We start from the raw sequence: 22,793 nt of genomic DNA, 5'->3' as shown, positions 1-22,793 counted from the left end.
CGCGCCGCGCTGCCCCGCCCCCAGCCGCGCCCCGCCCCCTCTGTGCCCCGCCCCCTCGCTGCCCCGCCTCCCGTCGCGCGCGCGCGGCCCGGGCCAATGGGCGCGCCGCTGCTGGGCCGGAAGCGAGGCGCGGGCCCCGCCCTGGCGTAACGGGAAGTGACGGGCGTGGCCCGGAAGTGCGGGGGTGCGCGGGCGGCTGGGCGGATCCCGGCGGCGGTGTCGGCGCGGAGCGGGAGCAGGGCCGGTACGGGGCGGGGGGGGGGGGGGGGGGGGCCGGCGGGGAGCGGGGCGGGGCGGGGCGGGGGGCGCGGGGCTGGATCCCGCCCGCTGCGGCCCGGCCGGGCCCCGCCGCTCGGCGCCGTGCGAACGGGAACGGGAGCGGCCGGGGGGGGGGGGCCCGGCCCCGAGCGCCCTCAAACGACCTTCGGGGGGGGGGAGGGGCGGCGCCTCCGCTCCCGGGGGCTCCCCGCGGCCCCGCCCCCCCCGGCCGGGAGCGCTCCGCCGGCAGGGGCGCCGCTGACGGGGCTGGGGGGGAAGCCGCGTCCCGGGGCCGGGCCCCGTCGCGGGGGGCAGCCGGGGGCGAGGAGCCGAGCGCCGGAGGTCCCGCGGGGCTCCCGGCACCCCCGGCCGCTCGGGCCCGGCGGGTTCCGTGCTCCGGGCCGCAAGCCGGGACCCCCTCCGCGAGGGGGAAGGGCCCCGCCCGCGCCGAGCGCCCGCCCCGCGGCCGTGAGGGCGCCGTGAGGGCGCCGGGCCCGACCCGCGGGGGCCGTGCCGGGGGAGCGTCCCCACCGCGGGGCGCTGAGCGCTGAGCGGAGCCCGCTGCGCGTGGGGCTGCGCGAAGGGGGCGCGGGGCGGGGCTCGGCGGGGGCGCGCCGCAGCTCCCGAGCGCGGGGCTGGGGGGGCCTCGCGGGCCCGTCAGCGCCTCTGGGCCGGCCGGTGCCTCGCGGGGGTCAGCCGCGAGCAGAGCCCGGAACCGCGTCGCCGGCTGCGGGGCGCCTGGCGGCAGCGGCAGGGCCGCCCCGAGCTGGCGCCGGGGCTCGGCCCCGGGGCTCGGCGGGAGCTCGGCGGGGCCTCGCGCGGAGGGGCGGCGGCGGTGCCTGAGCTCCGCCGGCCCCGAGGCCCCGGGGGCAGCGGCGGGGGGCAGGGCCCGGCTGCCGCCCGCCCCGCTCCGTGCCCGGCCCCGGGCCCGGCCCCGCTGTCAGCCGGTGCCTCGCGCCGCCGCCACGCGGCCGCGCAGCCCCGCTGGTGCCAGCAGCGGCCGCTTCCTGTTCCCGCAGCTCGCGCAGCCCCGTGGTGAACCGGGTCGGCGAACCGAGCTGGGGGCGGGTAACCCCGCAGAAACGGTCGCTGGCTGGATGGGGTCCCCGGGGGGCTGCCGGGGGCTGCGCGGCCGTCCCGCGCCCACAGGGAACGAAGGAAGGGTGGGGACCGCCCGAATCGCCCCGCGGCACGGCCGTGCCTGCGCGAGCGTCCGCGAGGTCCACGAAGCGGCCTCGCGGCCGTCCGGGACAGCTCAGCCGGGGGGGCTCCGACCAGCTCCTGCCGCTGGCGCCCTGGGGTCTCGGTTCCGGCCTGGGCGGACGTCGCTGTTTGCCGTTGTGTGTCTGGAAGCGCAGTGACTTCCCGAGCAGTGTTTCTGTGCGGCACCAGGTGGGGCTCTTGCACTCGCTGCTGCTGGCTCCTGGGCGCTGCGCGAAAAATACCGAGAAAATCCGGGAGGAACCGGCGACCCGAGGCGGCTGAGCGCGGATGTTGGACGCGAGGGAAGCGCTTTGGTCTCCGCTGTCTTCTGCAGGCCCCTGCGGCCCGCGGGGATCCGAGGGGAGCCTGGGCCCCTTCCCGAGATGCTCCTGGGGGTCCCCCGGGGCCGAGGAGCCCCCTCCTGTGAGCGGGGGCAGGGGCAGCGCAGCCTCCGGGAGCCGCGGAGGCGGCAGCTCCGCACCGAAGGAGCGCCCTGCGGGCGGGCGGGCACCGCTGGCAGGCACCTGGCAGAGACCTGCTGTACTGCTCGCAGCAGCAATAAACGCTTTGGCCTGGAAGCCTGAAGGGCGAGGCTGGGCCCCCAGAAAGGCTCTCGCGCCACCGGGAGTCTCCTTCCTTCCTCTCTGGCCCAGGGCTTGGGAAGCGGCCGCGCGCCGGGAGGAGCTGCCACGGAGGGGCCCTGAGCCTGCCCCCGGGGGGCTCTGTGCCTGCCTGGGCCCTGCTGCCGGGAGGCCGGGCGCAGGAGGCACGGTGGCGGTGTTCCGGCGCTTCCTGGCAGAGCTGGGCCCTGGCTTGGGCTGCTGCCTGGAATGCCGCTCGTCCTTTCCGGGGGCTCCGCGTCGGCTGGGGGAGCCGTTTTCCACCCCCGGAGGGCTGCCGCGGTCTCTGAGGTCCCGCGAGGGCCGGGCCGGTTCTTTACCACCCGCGCAGCGATGGGCACGGCTTTCTTTAGCTCGTGCTCACGGGGTGAAGGTTACAGGCACAGAAAAGCAACTACGAGCTGCTTTTATTACTTTTTTTCTTCCCCGTGCCTTCCGTGGCGTAGTGGTCGCCAAAAAGCCGTGCGGGAGAGCTTACCCCAGAGGAGCGGGCGAGGACTGGGCGCTGGAGGCGTGCGGGGACGGCGCCCCCGTTGCCCCTCAGGGAGCTGCGTGGCGGGTGGCAGCTCTGCAGTCGGGGGAGACGAACCGATGCGCTGCTTCGCTCTGTCGGGGGCGTTGTGCAGCCGAGGCACGGGGCAGAGGAAGGGGCCGAAGCAGCGGAACAAATGCTCGAGCGAGTGGCTGCTGAACGCTTCTGGGAGCCTTCGAGGCTGGGAGCTTTTTTGGACGGGAGCCCGAAGGAAGTGGCTGGGTTCGAGAAGGATTTACCGGGGTGAAATGCAGCCAGCTGTTCGCGCGCGGCGTGAGCTGAGTGGCCTTTTGCGTACAGGTCTCCGTGAGATCCCGTGCCGGGCTCTGGGGAACCCCCGCAGGAGGGCCGGCCGCTCGCCGTGAGGTGCGGGGTGGGCGCAGGCTGCTGGGGCTTGGAGGTGCGGGGCTGTAACGGGCAGAGCTCCCCCCACAGACCCAGAGCCCCCGGGGTGACCTCAAACCCGTCGCTCCTTCCCCGCCCCGAGCCTGGCGGTGAGCTGCGGTCGCGTTGCACGCCCGGGAGCAGCGGTTACATCGTACGAGCCTGCCGCCCTCCGGCTGCCCGAAGAGGCGCGCCAGCCTCCGCAGGGGGAGCACGGCTGGCCCGGGACAGCTCCGGAACCGCCCCCAGGTCTGGCTGCGGGCGAGAAGAGCCCCGGCAGCACCTCCCGCCCCTGGGGGCTTCGGGCCGGGGGCTCTGCGGCTGGGCTCGGCCCCCCCCGCCCTCCCTCCTCTGCCCTGCGCGTTTGCCGGCGGGGCTGTCGTCTCTCCGGTGGAGATGTGCGAGACGTGCGAGGTGCCACCCGAGCTGTCGGCCTGGCAGAACGCTCCTGATATTTCTGCCTAAGAACGAGGAGCGCGGGGGCAGCTCCGCGCCGTTCCGGCCGCTGCCAGGCTCAGGCCGCGGATGGAGTCCGACGGCCCCGGCACCTGCACGGCCGGGCGCGTCGCTGTGAAACGCGCTCCGAGCGGGGTGAGTAGCGGCGGCGCTGAGGGTTTCTCGCCCTGTTCGGGGGGCACGGTGGGAGAAACGGAGCAGCCGAGCTGTGTGCTGCTGTCAGCCAGCTCTCAGATGGGAAGAGAGAGCGGTGCTTGGCTGACCTCGTGCTGCCCGTGCGGCACGCCGTGGGCGTAGGCCTGGCTCTTCGTTAACAAGCCGGCGTTTCTTGGGGAAGGGAGAGCAGCCAGGGCTGCAGGCGTTTGGACCTGTGGTGGCGCAGAGCCCTGTTCTCAGCTGGAGCCGTATTGGAGAGGCAGAACTGGGCCGGGTTTGCTCTGGGCTCGGGTTTATCGCGAGGGAAAGCTTCCTCCAGTTGTTCTCGTGGAGGAGTTGTTTTTCCTATGGCTTGGGCTATTTGCCTGTTCCAGCTGAGGAACGAAATGCAGAGGCCGATGTTTTTCTTTTGCGTGGGCTGAGCGTGAGAGCTGAGCTACCGGAGGAGTCTGCCCAGGCTGCGGGGTACTGGCGCTTGGCAGGGATGTGTCCCTGACAGACCCCCAGGGACAGCCTGAGAAGGGCCCCGGCGTGAGAGGGAGCCCGTGGGGTAACGGGGCCGTGCCAGGAAGGCTGATGTGCGCTGCCGGGCTGTGCCCCTCGGGACGGAGCCGGCGCTGGCGGGTAGCTGCAGTTTCACTTCTCCTCCCTTCAGTGTGAGTCGCGTGTGTGAGGATGGCAGAGCAGGAGCCAACGGCAGAGCAGCTGGCCCAGATTGCAGCTGAGAACGAGGAGGATGAGCACTCTGTCAACTATAAGCCACCTGCCCAGAAGAGCATCCAGGAGATCCAGGAGCTGGACAAGGATGATGAGAGCCTGCGCAAGTACAAGGAGGCGCTGCTTGGTGCCGTCACCGTGTCTGCGGGTGAGCCTGGACGGAGGGGTTCCCCTTCTGCCTCGAGGGGGAGATGCTCGGGGAGAGACTGGGCTGGGCAGAACACGGCAAGGAGCCCTTGCTGCTTTTCTTGCTTTTTCAAAAGCTGCCGTGGGAGGAGCAGTGGGTTGGTTGGTGTGAGGGATGGGTGTTTAAGAGCTTTTTTCTGTGCCTTCTAGACCCTAACGCTCCAAACGTGGTGGTGACCAAACTGACGTTGGTCTGTGCTACTGCTCCCGGCCCTCTGGAGCTGGACCTGACGGGTGAGCTGGGAAACAAAGTCAGCCCTTCTTGCAGGTCAAAGCTGCTTTAATGTGGGGCCTTCCAGAAGGTGCTGCCAAAGCACCGGTGGCGCGGTGGGCAAGCCCTCCTGCCCTTTCGCTGGGTGCAGAGCCAGCGCGCCGGCCACAGAGGATTCCCCACTCCAAGCCCAGCTGCCTGTGTCCGAGCTCCCCCGTCTCAGCAGTGGCCTTTTGCTTCCACTCCACTGCCTGCCCTGGTTTCGTGGATGCGTGAGCTGCCAGCGGGGGGAGCCAGCTGTCCTCCAGCACAGCGACGCCAAAGGCAGCTTCGAGATGGTGACAGCTTTGGGGCAGACATTACAAAGTGACGCCCGTGAATGACCGGCGTTGCTGCCTGTGGCTCCCTGTCGTAGGGTGCTGCTTGCCCACCTCGGGTAGCACGAGCAGTGTAACAAGCTGAGTCCTGAAACACGCAAATAAAAGGATAAACTGTGCGCTGCGCGTGCAGGAGGGGTCCAGTCCCCAGCTGCTGCACATCCTGTCCTGAGCACCTCTTGCAACTTAAATCCATCCCAGAGCATGACAGAAAGGGACCCCGAATCACCATCTCCCTTCTTTGTAGGTGACCTGGAGAGTTACAAGAAGCAGGCGTTTGTGCTGAAGGAGGGTGTGGAATACCGGATAAAAATCTCCTTTAGGGTAAGAATTCAGATCTGAGAAGTGAACAACAGCGAACTTGGGAGCATCTGGCTACTGCGGTCCCAGCACAGGGAGTACTTGAGCCCCAAAACGATCGGGATGGAGCAAATAGGCCACTGTGGGTGGGGCGGGCAGCGTGTGGAAGAGATCTGTCTTCAACAGCCTTTGCTTGTCTCTGCAGGTTAACAGGGAGATTGTGTCAGGGTTGAAGTATATTCAGCACACGTTCCGGAAAGGAGTGAAAAGTAAGTGCTTCGTTGTGGCTCAGGTACTGCTTCGTGTGAGGCTCCCAGCGCTTTCCGCTGCTGTGGGGGGGGCTTGTCTGCTGCCCCAGCTGCTCACGGTGGGAGGAGGCAGTCTTTAGTGGGAAGCACGGCCACGTCTGTGCCGCTTGTGGCACTGTGGCAGCGTGTGAAGGCTTCCAGGCCTGCGGTAGGGCGGCGGCAGCCTGTGGTCCTGGAGCTTGGAGGTGAACAGATCAATTATGTGCGGACAGCGGTACTGGTGTGGGGGTGTCGCTGCCTGCAGGAGCTGGTTCTGGAGCGAATGGCGCTGCTAATTGTGGGTGACGTTCTTGTTCTCGCAGATCCTTTTACAGTTCGTGAATTGTTGTAGGAGTAAGAGACCTTTCGTTTGCTTTCATTTGCCCCAAATGCAGGGGAAGCTGTTAAGTAGCGTCCCTACATACCTTGTTTTTCCTCCTAGTTGACAAGACTGAATACATGGTTGGGAGCTATGGCCCCCGGGCAGAGGAGTACGAGTTCCTGACCCCCATGGAAGAAGCCCCCAAGGGCATGCTGGCCCGGGGCAGCTACAACATCAAATCCAAATTCACAGATGATGATAAGACTGACCACCTGTCCTGGGAGTGGAACCTGACCATCAAGAAGGATTGGAAGGACTAGCCCTTCCCAAAGCCAATCCCCAGAGAGCGTGAATCAGACAGTGGCTACCGTAGAAATCCCTCCCTGTACCAAAGTGCTGACATTGGAACCCTCTTACCTTCCATCCCCTGTTCAAATTTGACCAGAGCGCTCGGTTTTGTAATGTGCCCCCTCCCCAGAGAATCACTGAATCCGTTGGGCAAACCGTGCTGTCTGCATCTGATCTCCAGCTGCTCGTCCCAGGGCCGCGCTGTTCCAGCACAGAGGTGGGAGCGTTTGCTCCCTTGCCAGGCGCTTCGCTGCTTCTCACCTTCCTTTATTCTGGTCGGTGCTGAAGGGGAGACCCTACACTCGGTGTAGGATCCTGTGCTTAGCTCTCCTGTGCGCAGCTCAGGGTAGCTACTGCCTCCAAGTAGCTGAAGAACTTTGATGCCAGGCAGCTATCTGAATCTATTTGTCGGCTAAAATCATGTCCAGCCTGCCCCTTCCACCCAGTCAGTGTCCTGAGTACGCCGGCACCTTCATTTGTGGATGTTCCCTGTAACCATGATGCCTTAATGTGTAACACGTATCCTCTAGGGAGGGGGCCCTGCCCTTGTTACACTTTTTAAAAGCCTCCCGCCCTTCCCCTGTTTGTTGGCATGGCACTCATCTTGGTCACGCCCCTCCTGGGTATTAGGAAAGATTCACAACTTCCTGCTTTGCTGCTGGTCCATTCTTCACCCGAGACTGGACATCTCCGGAGAGGAGGGCATTGTGACACCCCGGGTGACATCTCGCCCCTTCCCCAGGCCATCCCTCCCAGTGTCCAGAGCTGGCCTGGCAGAACCCTGTCCCTGTTTGTCTCCGGACTCTGGGCAGCCCCAGTACCTCCAGAGGCATAGAGGGGGTTGCAAGGCGGGTGGGTGCGGGAGTCACCAGTGGTGCCGTCACCTCAGACTTCTCATTGCAGCCAAAGGAGCTGCAAAGCACTGAAATGCCAGGACAGCACCTGCCCTCCCGGCTGTTTTGGGCTGAGGATGGACTAGTCTGTTTCTGCAGCTGCTCTCCTGATGCGATCAACAAAGAGCTTGCAAAGGACAAGTATTCAGAAGCGGTTAATGCCTTATGTATCTGTTCTGCCTTTAAAATCTGTGCCTGGCCTGTCAGTATTTATTGCCTTGACACTCGGCTCCCTGCCCCGAGCCTGCAGCAGACCCCTGCAGCGCTCCAGCCTGCCACCCAGGGCCGCGCTGACACGGCACTCGGGGCGATGGGGGCCTCTGGGGCCCGCGAGCCCCCGACGGCAGGCATGTTCCAGCTCCGCAGCCCTCTTATTTGGATCTTCCCACGTTGAGGTTGTATTAGAACTGGGACCAAGTACATGTGGCTTTCTCGTAGCTACGTCTTTGCTTCTAACTCTCCCTTGCCCTGCCCCTAGAGAGATTTTTGTTAATTTGATTTGGTGCATATTGTCTGTAAATCCTGGACCCGGGTTAACAGGTTTGGAATCATCGTCTGCTTCTCCTTTTATGACAGTTAAATAAAATCTTTGAACTGACTGCCTGCTGTCTGTTCTGGATCTGCTCTGGGTCTCTGTGGGAAGTGCCAGAACTTCTGTGCCAGAGCCAATTGCTGCAAACACCCGTGGTGGGGAGAAGAGCGGAATCCTTGGGTTGCCTGTGTTGTGCAAGGGGATCCGGGGAAGTCCTTGCCAGAGGGGAACGGGCGAGAAGCCCACGCTGCCACATCCTTTGCTGCGTTCAAGGCCTTGTGTTTAAGATCTGTACGTCGCTGCTCGCTCTATTCTTTATGGCCCGCAGTATGAGGGGTGAGAAGGGGAGAGAGGGAAAATGGTGGGTCTCTGAGGCAGCGAAGGGACACCTCCTGCCAGCTGAGAGCAGGGGGTTCTGAGCCCTGGCCTGCCGGCACCCTGCCTGCGCCAGCGAGGTGATTCCCGCGCAGTCGGGAGAAGGGGGGAAGCAGCTGGAGGGACAACAGAACCCAGGGGAGGTGATGTGCGATAAGAGCCTGCGGGCGTTTACAGAGCACGCGGTGCGTTTGTGCTGCGGGTAAGGAACTTCCCGGGGTAGCTGGGAAACGCTTCAAAGGATCCACAGCACCGCAGAGGCCTTAGAGGTGGCTCAGCCCTGCTCCTGCGCTCAAGGACTTGCAACGGGAAGTGAGAGCTCCAAACACAAGAGGGAACCGACTGTGCTGATAGCAAAGGCCCCTTCTTCTGGCCCCGGAAAGCCGCCAGGGCTGCCCGAGGCTGCGGTTGGAGGAGTCGATGTCACTCGGAACCCGAAGGAAAGCGCCGGGGCCGGCGACGGGTGCTCGGCAGGGCAGGAGCCGTCTGCAGCCGGGCGGGGAAGCGCTGTCAGCACCCGCGCGGCCTGCGCCCACGTCACGCCTCGCTTCTGCTGCGCCCTCCGCACGCTGTGCCCGGCCACGCGCTGCGGCAGCCTCCGTGGTGTGGGGCAGGAGGGGCAGCGCAGCGGGAGCCCAGGCGTCGCCCTCCGGTGTCAGTTGGCGCCAGCCCAGATGCGCCGATAAAACGAACAAAGGCTCCTTGTGGCGGCCCCTAACAGCCGCTCTGCGGGCAGTGACTGTCAGGGCCGGATCCCGTCTGATGCAATCTCCAGCCCTTTGGCAAGTCTTTCCAAACTCCGGACGTTGGCGTTTCTGTCAGACGGGTCCTGTGATGGGGGTGGGGGGGGGGGAGAGGATGCAGGGGGCTGCTGCGGCTCAGCGGTCACTGACTGCCCAGCTTCCTCCGGGACGTGGCCCCAGCCGCAGGGCCGCCGGCCGGGCTCTCCCTCCTGGCGGCCGAGCCCCCGCCGCGCACAGGTACAAGACCCCAAGGCGGGGCTCTGGTCACGCTGAGCAGGCGTGGTGCCTGGGTGGGCCACGGGATTCTCCCTGCTCGTGGCTTCCAAGCAGAGGGCTCAGCCCTTTCCAGGAGATGCACCTCGTAAACCTTGGCTCTGCGTTTGCACAACAGCGGGGCCGGGCTGCTTGTCTGGTTTGGTGGCTGCTCGCGTTGCAGCGGCTCCAGCTTTGACAGGGCAGCTGCTGTGAAGCTGCAGAGCTGCAGGTCCCCGGGTGTGGCAGGGTGCACACACCTCTGCTCAGACGGCAGCCTGGGGCAGCTGAGGTCGGGAGAAAGGTGACGTTAAACCCTGGGTGGTGCTGGAGAGCCCTCGTTATGGGCCTGGACCGCCTGCGCTGCTGGCTGGTTAGGTTTGGAAGTCGAGGGCTGCTCTGTCCCAGGCTATGGGCCCAGCAGGGAACAAGACATCTGAGGAAACGTCCTGTACACAGCTGGGCCAGGCAGTGCCCCACCTGTGCAACTTTGGCGTTTGTAGCCATAGCAGGAGAGGGGTGTTTAGAGGGATTTAAAGAGAGAATCGTACTTTGTTCTTTAATGCTGGAAGGTGGGCGTAAGGATGCCACACTCGGTGGGGAAAGGCTCCCCACCAGCACCCAAATGGAGAACAAGAGGGCTGCAGCACCTCCAAGGTGTCAGAGGGCCCCGTCTGCCTCGCCAGCACTGCTGAGCAAACACCGGCAGCCCGGCCCCACAAACGGGCCCCACCGGCGTCACTGACGTGTGGCAGTGCAGCGGCTCGCTGCCTTGAACCCCACAAACTGCTGGCAGCGGGAAACGCCGCTCCGGCTGCTGGCAAACCCTGCCTCCGGCACCACCGGGTGAAGCTTTTCTGGCACGAGCTGCCTCAGCTCAGAGCCCAGCCCCGACACAAGCGAGCATCCCCCAGTGCCCCGCTTGCAGGTGGGAGCCGTTCGTTCAGGGCAGCGGCTCCCAAACACTCTTTTGTGTGGAACCGGCCAAGGCAGCCAAGTGTGAATACAGGAGCTCTTTCCGGCAGCAGCTGATTCCCCACCCTGGCTGCCAGACATGCCCGTGCCTGCAGCCCTGCGTGGCGTGCTCAAGGTGTTGGCTGCTGCGTGCTGGCTGCTTCGTTCACGGCACCTTCGTCACCTCAAGTTCACCTGGACTCTTTCTGGGCCAGAGCAAGGCGCCCAGCTCTGTTCCCAGCCAAAGCTCCCAGAAAGGTAACCGCTCGCAGTGCCTGCAGAGAGACCGGGCTGTCAGGGGAGAGGTGGGGAGCTCCCTGCTCCCAGCCCTGCTGGCCTTGGGCACTCGCGGCCCAGCCCTCGCAAGGCGAAGAAAGGAGAGCAAAGAGCAGATCTCGCTGCTCCTTGGACTCGCTGATCCCTGCGGGTCCCTTCCAACTCGGCTGTTCCCTGACTCCGCGCTCCCTGCCAGCCGTTGCCATGCTGGCAGCTCGGCAGGGCGCGGCCGGGCAGCGGGGCCGGCTCCTGCGCCACCCGCCCCTGCTGCGGCGCTTATCAGCGGGCGCCCGGGGCCGCGGGAGCTGCCCTCGGCCAACCGCCCGCTGCCAACGCCGCAGCCAAAGGCCGGGCGCGCTCCCCGCGGGGGGGAGGGGAGGGGCCCTCGGGCCCCGCTGGGCCCCGCAGCAGCCCGGGCCCCGCAGCGCACGGGGCCCAGCGCCCGCCGGACGCCGGGGCTCGAGGCCTCCGGTCCCCAGGCCCCGCGCGGGGCCGCCCCGCCGCTGCCGCGTGCCCGGGCCGTGAGGAGGCCGCCGGGCGTCGGCGGCACCTGGGGCCCCTCTGCGCCTCCGCGGGCGGCCGGGGGGCCCCAGCGGCTCCCTGGTGCCGGGACCGCCCCGCAGCGGGTCCGGGGGTCCCGCCCCGCCCCCGCCGCCCGCCCGGGGCCTGGCGCCACGTGCCCGCGGGCCCTGCGGCTGCGGCGAGGCGCGCGCCCGAAGCGCCGCTTCCGCTTCCGGGCCGGGTCGGAGGGCGGCGGCCGCGGCCCAGTCAGAATCCACCACGCGCGTCTGGCCGCGCGCAGGCGCAGTGCCGCCCGCCGGGGCCGCCCCACTGCCACGTCTGAGAGCGGGCGGCCGCCGACTGGGCGCGGGCGGCCGCGCGAGACGGCGGCGCCGACCAATGGGGGCCGCCGCAGCGGGGAAAGGGACCAACGGCGGCCCGCGGCGGCGCGGCCAGCCCGGCGGCCAACCCGCGGCGGCGGGCGGGGGGCGCGCCCGGCGCGCCGGCCAATGGGAGCCGCGCGGCCGGCCCCGAGCCAATGGCAGGCGGCGGCGGCGCTGGCGCGGCGCGGCCAATGGGGCGCGGCGGCGGCGGGGGGAGGCGGGTTTATAAGCGGAGGCGGCGCCGCGGCGGCCCCGTCCCGGCCCGTCCCGTCCCGCCATGGCCGCGCTGCCGCGCGCGATCGTGGCGCTGCTGCTGCTGTGCCTCGCGCCCGCGCTGCCCCGCGCCGAGCCGCCCGCGCAGGAGGAGGAGGAGGAGGACGGCGTCCTGGTGCTGCGCGCCGCCTCCTTCGAGCAGGCGCTGGCGGCGCACCGCTACCTGCTCGTCGAGTTCTGTGAGCGCGGGGCGGGGGGGGCGCCCCGGGGGGGCGGGGCGGGGCGCGGGCCCGGGGGGACCCGCGGGGGACCCGGGGGTGCCGGGGGGGCGCGGCGCCGTCCGGTCCGGTCCGTGCCGAGCCGCTGACGGCCCCGCCCCGCCGCAGACGCGCCGTGGTGCGGGCACTGCAAGGCGCTGGCCCCCGAGTACGCGAAGGCGGCGGCGAAGCTGCGCGCGGAGGGCTCGGAGATCCGCCTGGCCAAGGTGGACGCCACCGAGGAGTCGGAGCTGGCGCAGCAGTTCGGCGTGCGCGGGTACCCCACCATCAAGTTCTTCCGCAACGGCGACCGGGCGGCCCCCCGCGAGTACACAGGTGAGCGCCGCCGGGGGCAGAGGGCAGCGACGTGGCACCGGGCCCGCACCCGGCCCCGCGCTCCCACGTGGCGCCGCTCCGCCGGGGCCGGGGCTGGACAAGGTCCACGGCGAGCTCCTGGGAGCGGAGCCTGCTGTGCCTGGGCAGGGCACGTGAACGGGGCCGCGGGTGCGAGGCTTGGGGTGGCGGGGGGCGTGCCTGCCCCCGGCAGGGCAGTGAACCTGGGGACAGATGCACGGTGGGCGAAGGAAGGCAGGGCTGTCCTGCTGGAGGCAAGCAGAGCGTTCCGAGCCTGCTCTGTTCCCCGGCTTGACTCAGCTCAATCCATGTGGCACCAAGAACTGAAAAAGTGCTCGGGTGGCTGGGTAAAGGGCCGAACGGAAAGCTCGAGGCAAAAGGATAAGCGAGGCCAAGACTTAAAGCGCAGCAGAGATGAGCTGCGTTAAGCCCCGTGGTTCAGGGCTCTGAGGATAACCTGCGGAGCGCTGAATTTTGAAAGGAAGACATGGCACGTTCCCTTGAAACAGCAGCGGTGTCTCAGCAGTTCCCTGTTGCTGATCAAAGCTTATGAGCATGCTTGGGCTAGACCAGTTGTGAGACAAGTGGATTCCTGAGAGCCCTTGTACAGTGACTTGACAATTACGGATGCACTTAATTACGCTAGGAGGGGAAAGAAAGAGTTGCGTAAACGGTATCTCAGTTCTTCCCAAGCTATCAGCCAGCTGCCGAGCACTCTCTCTGGGGACTTAGGGTTTTTGTATTCTTAGTTGGGGGATAAAAAGTGAATTGGTGTTCTCTATCTTTCTGGTGTAGCTGGCAGAGAAGCAGATGACATTGTCAGCTGGCTGAAGAAACGCACTGGCCCGGCTGCAACTACCCTGACAGATGTTGCTGCAGCAGAGACGTTAGTGGACTCCAATGAAGTGGCTGTCATTGGCTTCTTTAAGGTAGAGTTGGTGCTTCCCTTTGAGAGGCTCTTGTGTATGTGCAGCGCCTTTCCTGCTTCTGTCCCATGGGGATCTGACAGCTGGGGAAGGCTCCTCATAAGTTGTGAAACACTTGCTGTCCTGTCTTACTTGATCTTCAAGTTCTCTGGCTGGTAAGCCCTGGGATGTTTATGCTTTGGTTTGTGTCTCATGTGAAATACTTTCCTTTATTCTCCAGGATTTGACATCAGAGGCTGCAAAGGAGTTTTTGTTGGCAGCAGAATCTGTGGACGACATTCCTTTTGGGATTTCCTCCAGTGATGATGTGTTTTCCAAGTACCAGCTTAGCAAAGATGGAGTGGTTCTTTTCAAGAAGGTATGGGTTGGTGCAAACATGACCCCCACACCTTGGGTCTTTTTCCTTGTCTTACCTCTTCTCTAAATAGAATTAGATTTACGAGGGTGCTCCTGGATGAAACTGCAGAAGATTCTGTGCTGTCAGTCTAATTTCCAAGCCTCAGAGCCTGGAGGAGGGGGGAAAAGCCGAGCCTGTGGTCCTGTTTGGGGGCAGTGGAGCCGAGTCCCTTGGCAGGGTGCAGTAGGCAGGGGAGTGGCCTTTGGACAGCAGAGGGCGGCCTCGGCAGTTTCCTGGCTGTGCGTTGCCTTTGAGGCTGCTGAGCTTTGCATCCAGAACGTTTCTTCACTTTCACTTTCCTGTTTCTCGAGTTTCTGGCTGCAGCACAGTGACGGTCAACACAATCTTTAAAATACTTCTGGCTGTAACCAAGGTCTTCTGTGTCCCTTTTTGAGATTTAAAGGCCTTAAACAGAACGATAGCCAAGCTCTTGATGACTTGCCATGATATTTTGTTAGGTTGTGGCTTAACGAAGTTGCTTTAAATGCACCCATTACTGAGCTCTGCAGTTGGTTGATGTCTGCTTCCAGGAGTTCTGTCTCACATTGCCGTGGGTTCTGCTGCATAGTGATTACAGCAAAGTTCCTAAGAGGATTTGCAGCTGCAGCTGACGAGGCTGGGGCTGTTGGATTATGTGTGAAGGGACATTGGTCATCTGCAGAATTGGAAATAAACTTATTGATGTTGTCTTGCCTATTAAAAGCCGAGTCATGGGATGAAATTTTAGGTTTGAGAAGACAAGTTGAGGTTCCTTAGGTTGGGTTGCACCGCACATATGGGCGCGTGCAGCAGGGTAGGATAGAGTGCAGCTTTGGGTTCCAACCGATGCATGTAATCTAATCACAGTTGTCAGTCTGGCCTAAGACAGGCTAAAGAACTTAATGAATTCCTACTTTATTCTTCTTCCAGCTGAAATAGCTTGTTTCATTTCACTACACATCTGAAATTGTAGTTAGCTTTGTGGTGTTAGTAAGTCAGAGGGTTCCTCTGATTAGTATGGCCAAGGGTACAAGTATGCTATTGTAGGATCACAATCCTTTGGGTTGGAAAGGACCTTAAAGATAGTCCAATGTGAACCTCCCTGTCACGGACAGGGACGCCTTCCCCTAGACCAGGTTGCTCAAAGCCCCATCCAGCTATTATCTGGCTGACAAGTTTGAGATGCTAGGATCTCACAACTGGGAGAGCCGGGGCTGGGGGAGAACAGCAGTATTTGGTTCTTGGCTGCATTACTACCTGTACTTTGCTGTTCTTGCATGTACAGCTTTTGGTATGTAATTCCTGTGTATACTCTATTCATGGGTAATACCAGGCTGAAATAGCTACTTGTCAAAGGACATGGGAAGTTAAGAAAAATCCTTGCAAACACTCAAGTCCGGATAGAGATGTTCCGTTAAAACCATCTCTTCGGTGGGGAGTAGCAGCATCTGGCTCAGAGTTCAGAGCAACTGAGGACGTTGCCTTAAGTGGCTAGGACACAGCTAGGACTTCCAGCACTAACAGGTGGTCACACTGGGTTTAATTTGTTACCTGTGCTACCCATTTTTACATGCTTAGTTCTATGCAGTGTGTTCCACAGTCTTAGGTGGCTAAGCAGCAAAACGGAATTGTGCGGATTTGATCTGATGTACTATCTTCTAACACTGGTAGTCATTGTGGCGTGCCATGAGAGTTCTAAAACTTGTCCAGTCTCCCGCGAACCAAGGTGAAAATGAGCACCAGTGGTAACAAAATATAATGGCATAAGAACTGACCTGCCTTTTATTTTACCAGCAGGTCTGATTTTGGACTTTGGCTCAGAGTCCTGTGGTTAGCTGAGCTTAAATCAAGAGGGTTTGTTGGCCCTTGTGGCTCAGCGTTCTTGCCTTATTCTTTGTGTGCATTATCCATGCTTCCAAAGACCCTCAAACAACTGCTTTGAAGGTGTTAAGGACATGAGCAATACTCTGGAAAGTAACTTCATAGCTACTTTAAAATGTTTAGTGTTTTGCTCAGCTTTTCAGCTGTGACTTTTTTGCTTCCTCTAATAGAAGGTTATCTGAGTCCACTATCTTGCTTCTGCCAGTAACTTGAGGGTTGCTGTGCCATGGGACTGCTGTGTTGTTCTGCACATCCTCTCTTTAACCTTCATGTTCCCTTAAAGCTATTTCCCTTTCCAGGCTGTCGGGCGGGTTCTGAGAATCCTGATCAGATGCAGGTGTTAGTCTAATATAAAAAGGGATTTGGCACCTATAGTGCGATGTGTTGAACTTGTGCTGTCTGCTCTAACAATAGAGGCTGAACCAACCGTGTAGAGCTCAGTAAGCCACTACTTACTTTCATAGCACGGTGAGGCTTTGCTCTCGGACTTTTCATAGCACTGGCCAGTTGATGTGTGTGTATCTACTCTGGTGCTGCGAACTCGTAAGCAGGAAGCTGTCTGTGCTCTGGAAGCTCCTCACTGGTCTACCTAATTAATGCCTTTTACAGTGCTGTAAGACTGCTACAAAAAGTCCTTCTTGGTGACCTGTTTCACGAATGGTTTCATGCTTCTGCAGAACAGTGTTACGATGTAAGCTGGATGTCTGTCTGGCTGTTAGGGGGTGACTTAAGACTGCTTGCCAGGAGGAAGAGAACCTCGATTCACACTTTGTGAAAATGTGGTGACCATATTTCTCTCTGCAGTTTGATGAAGGCCGTAACAACTTTGAAGGGGATCTCACAAAAGATAACCTACTGAACTTCATCAAGTCTAATCAGTTGCCTCTGGTTATAGAGTTCACTGAACAGGTAGGTGTTCAGATATTTGGGGCCTTTTTCCATAGCTACTGTATGAATGCAACAAAGTTTAAAATGTAGTCAGCTCTTAGCTTGGAGCTGGCACTAGTTTGATGTTATGGAGTGGTCTAAAAATTGCTTATGCTAGAGCTGAATCAAGTAAAGGAAGAACGCAAGAGAAAGGAGGTATAAGCTTGCTGTTCAAAGCAGTCCTGCAGTATTCTGACTTCTGTGGTCTAATGAGAATAGCAGAGCCAAGCTTTATTTTCGGTTTTATTTTCTACTCCTCAGACTGCTCCTAAAATCTTTGGAGGAGAGATCAAGACTCATATTCTGCTCTTCTTACCAAAAAGCGTGTCTGACTATCAAGGGAAACTGGATAATTTCAAGAGCGCAGCTGGAAGCTTCAAAGGGAAGGTAAGATGGACTTCTGGGACTGAATTATGTGACCACCTCCTACAGAACTGTAGCACTCTCTGCCTGTACCCACTTAACAGCTGCGGAGGAAGAGTTGAAGCTAGCACTTCCTCTGCCTCTCTCCTGGTAGTAGGTGTCTGAGTCACTGGCTTGTATAACCCATTAAGGAATAGTAGTTAACTTATGACTTTCCTTCTTCTGGATGCGACTTAAACATTGATGCCAGGTTTGCACATGTGCTGCTTAAAGCATTGCAGCTTTAGCATGTGTGCTGTGACAGGGTGCCCTCCTAACAGGCTTGGCTGTTTAGCTCCTGTCTAGCTCTACAGGTGTCTGTGTAAAGTATCATTAGCCAAGAGATACCTGTCTTCATCATATTATCTCTTTCCTCCAAAGATCCTGTTCATCTTCATAGACAGTGACCACAGTGACAATCAAAGGATTTTGGAGTTCTTTGGCCTAAAGAAAGAAGAATGTCCAGCTGTACGTCTGATCACCCTGGAGGAAGAAATGACCAAATACAAACCTGAATCAGATGACCTCACAGCAGACAAGATCAGAGAGTTCTGTAATAAATTCCTGGAGGGCAAGATCAAGGTAACAATGCTGCTAATGCTAAACCTACTGGCTGAGCAAGTCCTAAAAATTCTCCCTGTGAAGAGCTGTATGAAATGTGCAAATCACCCAACTAATGTACAGGATATCTAGCAGCCTTTGTGCTGAAAATAGTGTAAAAACATTGGGGCGTGAAGACTGTAGGAAAGCAAGTTAGGTGCTGGTACCTGACTACAATCGAGGTCTGCTCTTCCTGCTTCTTGGAGCTGTGCTGTTCTTCCTGCTAATAAGCCATGGAAGGTACTAACTTGCGTGGCACAGTTAAAGAGCTTTTGGCTCTAATCTGGTGGAGGTAGCTACGTGCATCTGACTCCAGCAGTGACTGTTTAGCTAAGCTCTGTCCTTAGAGAATAACATTGTGGGAAGGAAACAATATTGCTGCCAGAGCTAAAACTGCAGTTCTTCCCACAAAAGAGCACCCGTTTTCACACTTCAGGGTGGGGAGTAGACTTTATATTAGCAGAAGAGGAAGTGACTGATGTATCTGATTTGCTTGTAGTCTGTGACTGGGGGCACTTGGGTATGGTTAACTCAGGCTTTCCAGCCTATGTGATTCATGGACATTCCAAGTAGCTGTATAGCAGATTGCGCATGTCTGAATTTCACTTTCTATTCCAGCCCCATCTGATGAGCCAAGATCTTCCTGAAGACTGGGACAAACAGCCTGTCAAAGTTCTAGTTGGGAAGAATTTTGAAGAAGTTGCTTTTGATGAGAATAAGAACGTTTTTGTGGAGTTCTGTAAGTGTTTTTCAACAATGAATTCCAAGTAACTGGTATAAAAGGAGTGCCAAAATATTCCATGACCAGGACTGGGGAGAAAGCATCTTACAGAGTCCAAGCCACAAAGGGAGTGCATCAGTTGAAAACGAATGTGAACTCTTGTCTGGCGTGGGGTCTAGGTGGTGTGTGGTGTTAACTTGCTGGGCTGTTGGTGCTAAATATGTTTGTTAATTAACAGATGCCCCCTGGTGTGGTCACTGTAAGCAGCTGGCTCCTATCTGGGACAAGCTGGGAGAGACCTACAGGGACCACGAGAACATTGTCATTGCCAAGATGGATTCAACAGCCAATGAAGTAGAAGCAGTGAAAATCCACAGCTTTCCCACACTCAAGTTCTTCCCTGCAGGCTCTGGCAGAAATGTAAGAAGACAGCTGACACTTCTACAGATCAAATAATGAGGGAGCACTAGATATGCTTAAGTTGTCTGCTTGAGTTCCTTTTTGGACAGAGGCTTGTGGGAGGGCTTTCCCTTCTGTAGGGATAGAATACATCAGGTCTACAGGATGTCTGAGACCCTTTTGGCGGGGGGGGGGGCTGGGTTATAGGAAACAGTTTGGGGATGGGAAGTGGGAGTGGGGAAAGAGGAAGTACAGCAGAAGACAGTGTGCTCATCTGCAGGCTATTCTCTCCTCGCAGTGATCTCTGAAGTCTAGTGGCTGAGCTGTTTTCCTTCGTCTCATATGGGTGAAGGTGAATTTTTAAATTCCCTTTTGCTTGGCATGTTAACTGTTGCTCAGAAAGAGAATTCTCCTCTCCAGGGGTGTGGTTCTGTAGGTGCATGTAACAGTTATTTTGATGTGTTTTCCTGTGTAGGTAATTGACTACAATGGAGAGAGGACGCTAGAAGGATTCAAAAAATTCTTGGAGAGTGGAGGACAGGATGGGGCAGCAGCTGATGATGTGAGTAATATAAATTAATACGGTACTCTAACTCTGCAAAATGCGGAGTATTCCTTGGTTTGGGTAGAGTGATCAAATCCTAAGCCCTGAAGATTGTGGGCTATGTGGCAGGAAAGGGTATGTATTGTTGGTGAGCAAAAGTGTCTACATAAAATGCGACCTCTCAGTTCACTTGCAGCCTGGCTAGCCACTGGCCTGTTGTAATGGACTCATTTTATTAAGAATACTTGAGTTCGGTGTGAAATAAATCTCTCTTGAGAGGCTAAAATACAAGAGCATGGGAACTATTGGTACAATAACCTCTAAACTTAAACAGGCTGCCTTTGGTCATTGCGCAAAATGCTGGTGTATTTAGGGCTTGTTCTTTAAGAGCTCTTGCTCACTGCATTTTGAACTTGAGTGCTATGATGAATGTCACATGCTGTATATTTAGTTGGAAGCTCCTCACCTGCCTGGGTGGAGGGTGTTACCGATTATGGTACTGCTTTTCAGAGGGTTCTAATCTGTAACATCCCAAACTGAGTACTCCTGGTAGTCTCTGGATGTACTGTTGACATGGCAGCAGCAAACATGTTAGAGAAACTGTTCACTATTTGGTTTTGGATCTGACTGATATGCCAGAAACAAGTAGTTATCTTTGTCTACTACGCAGGATCTGGAGGATCTGGAGACAGATGAAGAAACAGACCTTGAGGAAGGTGATGATGAGCAGAAAATCCAAAAGGATGAGTTGTAAAGAAGACTGATCTACATCACCCAAAAATCAGACACTAAATTGGCTGCTGTTACGCAGCCCAGTGAGTCAGAAACCCATTAAGATTTAAAACAGGAGATGAATGACTGGAAATCCAGGGATTGGCTTTTAAAGTAACACTTCACCCTCACTTCTCTTTACACTTGACTATCTTTTTCTTTCACTTTCGAAAAGGGATCTGTCACTAGGTAGCCAGCCCTGCCAGCTGGGTTCATTTTTTTTTATTGTGATGTACTTTTTTTGTACACAGCTTTTTGTTTCAAGTATTCTGTTCTTCTGGATAGAAGCAGGTTGTGAAGTGGTAGCATGAGTTTAATAGCCCAACATTTTGGAGCCTTGCCACTAATACCTTCGAAGAAAGCTTTTTCCTTTTATCTTTGAAAACTAAAGCCTGTAGCTGATTTTTACCACCTGGCAGGTTTCTTATTGGTCTCAGCTGTTCTTCCCTGGAGTCAGCAGCTGTAAGGGAAGACAGATTAGGCTGACTGCATCGGTCCTGGTGGAAGGCGGTTATGAAGGTGCTTCTCTTCATGTAGGCCAGCTTTTCCCTGTACTTTAAGACAGTTGGAGATGACTATTCGAAACACCTGGAAGGGTGGAATACTATGTGCACTGGCTGTGGCAGGCTCTGAGGGTGGAGGTGGTTGCTGGCTTACCAGCTTAGATGGGACCTAGCTGTGTTGCCATCCTTTTGATCAAATGCAAGACTATTTTGCAGTCACTTTACATGCATTATTTTGAATGGGTTGACCAGGCAGGTGGGTGGTGGGAGGGCCTGATTAAAAATACATCAAACACAAAACAAACATGGAACTTAAAATTACTGGGCTTGGGGGAGGAACTTGAACAAGGGAGTGCCTCAAAGGCCTGATCAGTGTCAGGCTTGCTCTTAGCATTCCGCTATAATAACATTGGAACTGCATTTGTTGGCCAAATAAAGTTGAGATTTTAATACTACTGTCTCTGTCTATTGGGACCTAGAATAAATAGTTGGACCTGAGCTGGAAGACGATCGGAGTTCCAGGATGGTTCTCAAGTGATTCTACCAAAGTGGTGGTAGAAAAGACCATCAGTTTTTCAGGTTCTTTGTAGATAATGTATTTTTGAGAGAAACTACTTTCTGAACACATCCAGTTCTGCGGGTGGCTGTTGATGCCTTAAGCAGCATGAAGCAGTTTCTATTAGCTAATCTATACATGAAAAGTTAAGATGACCACGTCAGGCTCAGATTAAATGAGCTGTTGGAGGTACACAACTAACACCTCTGTGAGCAGTAAGCATGCATCGGCAGGGCCTCGGAGTGTAAGCTGCTCTCGTTGCCAGCTGGCTTGGGGTGGTGGGACCTCATTGCTCCTGAGCAGTTAACCAAGGAATTTGCCTACAGGGAAACCTGGGACTGCCTGTAGTGCTGCTAGTCAGGCTCACATGATCCAGTGAGCCACACTGCTATTTCCACAGCAGTCACTTATGCTGAAAATATTTTTGTAAGGAAATATGCTATAAATGTCACATGGGGAGGCCTAGTGAATCTGGAGGGCACCTCAGGAGGTTACTGGTGCCAGTCACCTAACGTGGGTGCACTGAAATGGTAGAACACAAGTGTGGCACGGCACTGGGCTCTGACCTGCTGTAGTTACCTGGGAGTAAGGGCCCTTCTTGGTCCTGTCCTGGTGTGCAGCAACCTTCAGAGCTGCGGTACTGGAGCTGCTGATAAACGCTGTGACACCTGAGGAGGGCAGGCACTCTGTCCTCTAAGGGCTGGCTGTTAGCAGCGGCTTTGGGTAAGAAAGCTGCTTTGCATTTTGAGGGAGGAGAGAAAGAGAAGTGAGTAAGAATTACCATGGGAGTACTCCTGCCTAGAAATCAGCTCGAAAAGGTCCATTTTGTGGAGCGACTAAAAGTGTAAACAAGGCTGAACTCTGCGGCAATTCTCTTTTGTTTATAGTCTGAGACCTGCTCAGAGGAGGGGAGCTTTTCTCATGCGCCCCGGCTGCTCTCGGCGGAGCAGGGCTCCGTGAGAGTCATCTTGTGTACGCAACTCATCGCTGTTGCGAGACAGCAGGCTGGAAGTGTTCTGTCTCCGCAGCAGCCAGTTCAGCCTCCTGTCGTGTGGTGCCTGAAGCAGGCCTGAGCAGACACAGTGAAAAGACCAGTGTGTTTGCCAGAAGATGAACAGCTGCAGCAGGCAGTTCCCAGGTGTGAGACAGGCTGACCTGGCAGGAGCTTGGCACAAGGTGAAGCTGCAGCAGTGCAGAATGAATGCTCTGTGCCTTAACGTGGGACAGGGATCGCTTGTGACGTGCTGCTGGGCAGGCCCCGTCAGTGTGAAACAATGCAACATGCTTGTGTGTCTGAAACGGCCAAACTATGACAGCAAAAAGGATGGAGGAGCAGTTGTTGCTTGAACCCTTGGCTGTTGGCTGATCTGAAAGATTCCTCTGAGCGGATGGCCCATTTCAGGCCTTTGACCACAGCAGCAGCTGGTGGCAGTGCTGTTCTCCTGAAACTGTCCCGTAGAAGCCTACCCTTACGCAGCAGCCAGTACAAAATTTGAAGCAGGACTGCGGCGTTGGGCAGCGAGGACAGGCACTGTGCTCCGGTTCTGCGTCTGCATCAGGAGCACCAGCAGCACCCCCGGCCTCGCGAGGTCACCGGTGGTACCGCGGTGCTGCAGCGTGCTCCCTGTGTGTCGCTGCGCTCGTCCTGCGGTCGTGCGGGGAAGCACAGCTCATGCTGCTCCCTTCAAGTCAGCTGACGCAACTACAGGAAAGTGACTTAGCTCTGAATGTATTTGGCACCACGGCGCTGACATGTCTGTTACGCTCGCTACTCAGTACGTGAGCGGCTAGTTCCCCTCGCCTGGTGAGCGTATTTGTGTCTTCTCCCTGGCATGCCCGTGGTGCTGTGAGGACTTGCTGCTGGGCAGTTCTGTTTTCGGGGCCCTGGGCTCCTCTGAAGGCTAGCCATGCAACAGATTTGACCCCTTGGATGGGCACATCAACAGGTGGGCAGTAAGATGAGCCATCATCCTCTGCCCAAAAGTGGGAGGCTACCGGCCTGGGCAGCTCAATTACAAAGTATCATGGCAAATAGCATGAGCTGCACCAACCCAAAATAGCCCGCAGGAGCCTATATAACGCGATGCGCCTGGAGAG

The 22,793-nt window shown here is 58.3% G+C and overlaps 2 protein-coding genes across 2 annotated transcripts; both read left to right on the top strand.

Moving 5' to 3' along the window:
• Positions 1–119: 119 nt before the first annotated feature.
• On the top strand, positions 120–7,849 carry ARHGDIA (Rho GDP dissociation inhibitor alpha). The gene is made up of 6 exons (XM_035568630.1): positions 120–244; positions 4,265–4,474; positions 4,663–4,746; positions 5,348–5,424; positions 5,606–5,669; positions 6,130–7,849. Exons 2-6 carry the CDS (start codon positions 4,285–4,287, stop codon positions 6,327–6,329), a joined length of 615 nt encoding a protein of 204 aa, XP_035424523.1. The 5' UTR covers positions 120–244; positions 4,265–4,284; the 3' UTR covers positions 6,330–7,849.
• A 3,604-nt stretch (positions 7,850–11,453) lies between these two features.
• P4HB (prolyl 4-hydroxylase subunit beta) lies at positions 11,454–20,592 on the top strand. Its single transcript, XM_035568603.2, has 11 exons — positions 11,454–11,718; positions 11,866–12,072; positions 12,886–13,019; positions 13,237–13,374; positions 16,078–16,182; positions 16,462–16,587; positions 16,984–17,184; positions 17,821–17,941; positions 18,162–18,343; positions 18,798–18,884; positions 19,537–20,592. The coding sequence occupies exons 1-11, from the start codon at positions 11,544–11,546 to the stop codon at positions 19,618–19,620; spliced, it is 1,560 nt and encodes a 519-aa protein (XP_035424496.1). The 5' UTR covers positions 11,454–11,543; the 3' UTR covers positions 19,621–20,592.
• Positions 20,593–22,793: the final 2,201 nt, after the last annotated feature.

Source organism: Cygnus atratus, chromosome 18 (genome assembly GCF_013377495.2).
Source record: "Cygnus atratus isolate AKBS03 ecotype Queensland, Australia chromosome 18, CAtr_DNAZoo_HiC_assembly, whole genome shotgun sequence".
Lineage (NCBI taxonomy): Eukaryota > Metazoa > Chordata > Aves > Anseriformes > Anatidae > Cygnus > Cygnus atratus.
Note: the sequence above shows the minus strand (reverse complement) of the source record. Positions and strands in the feature narration are given on the sequence as shown.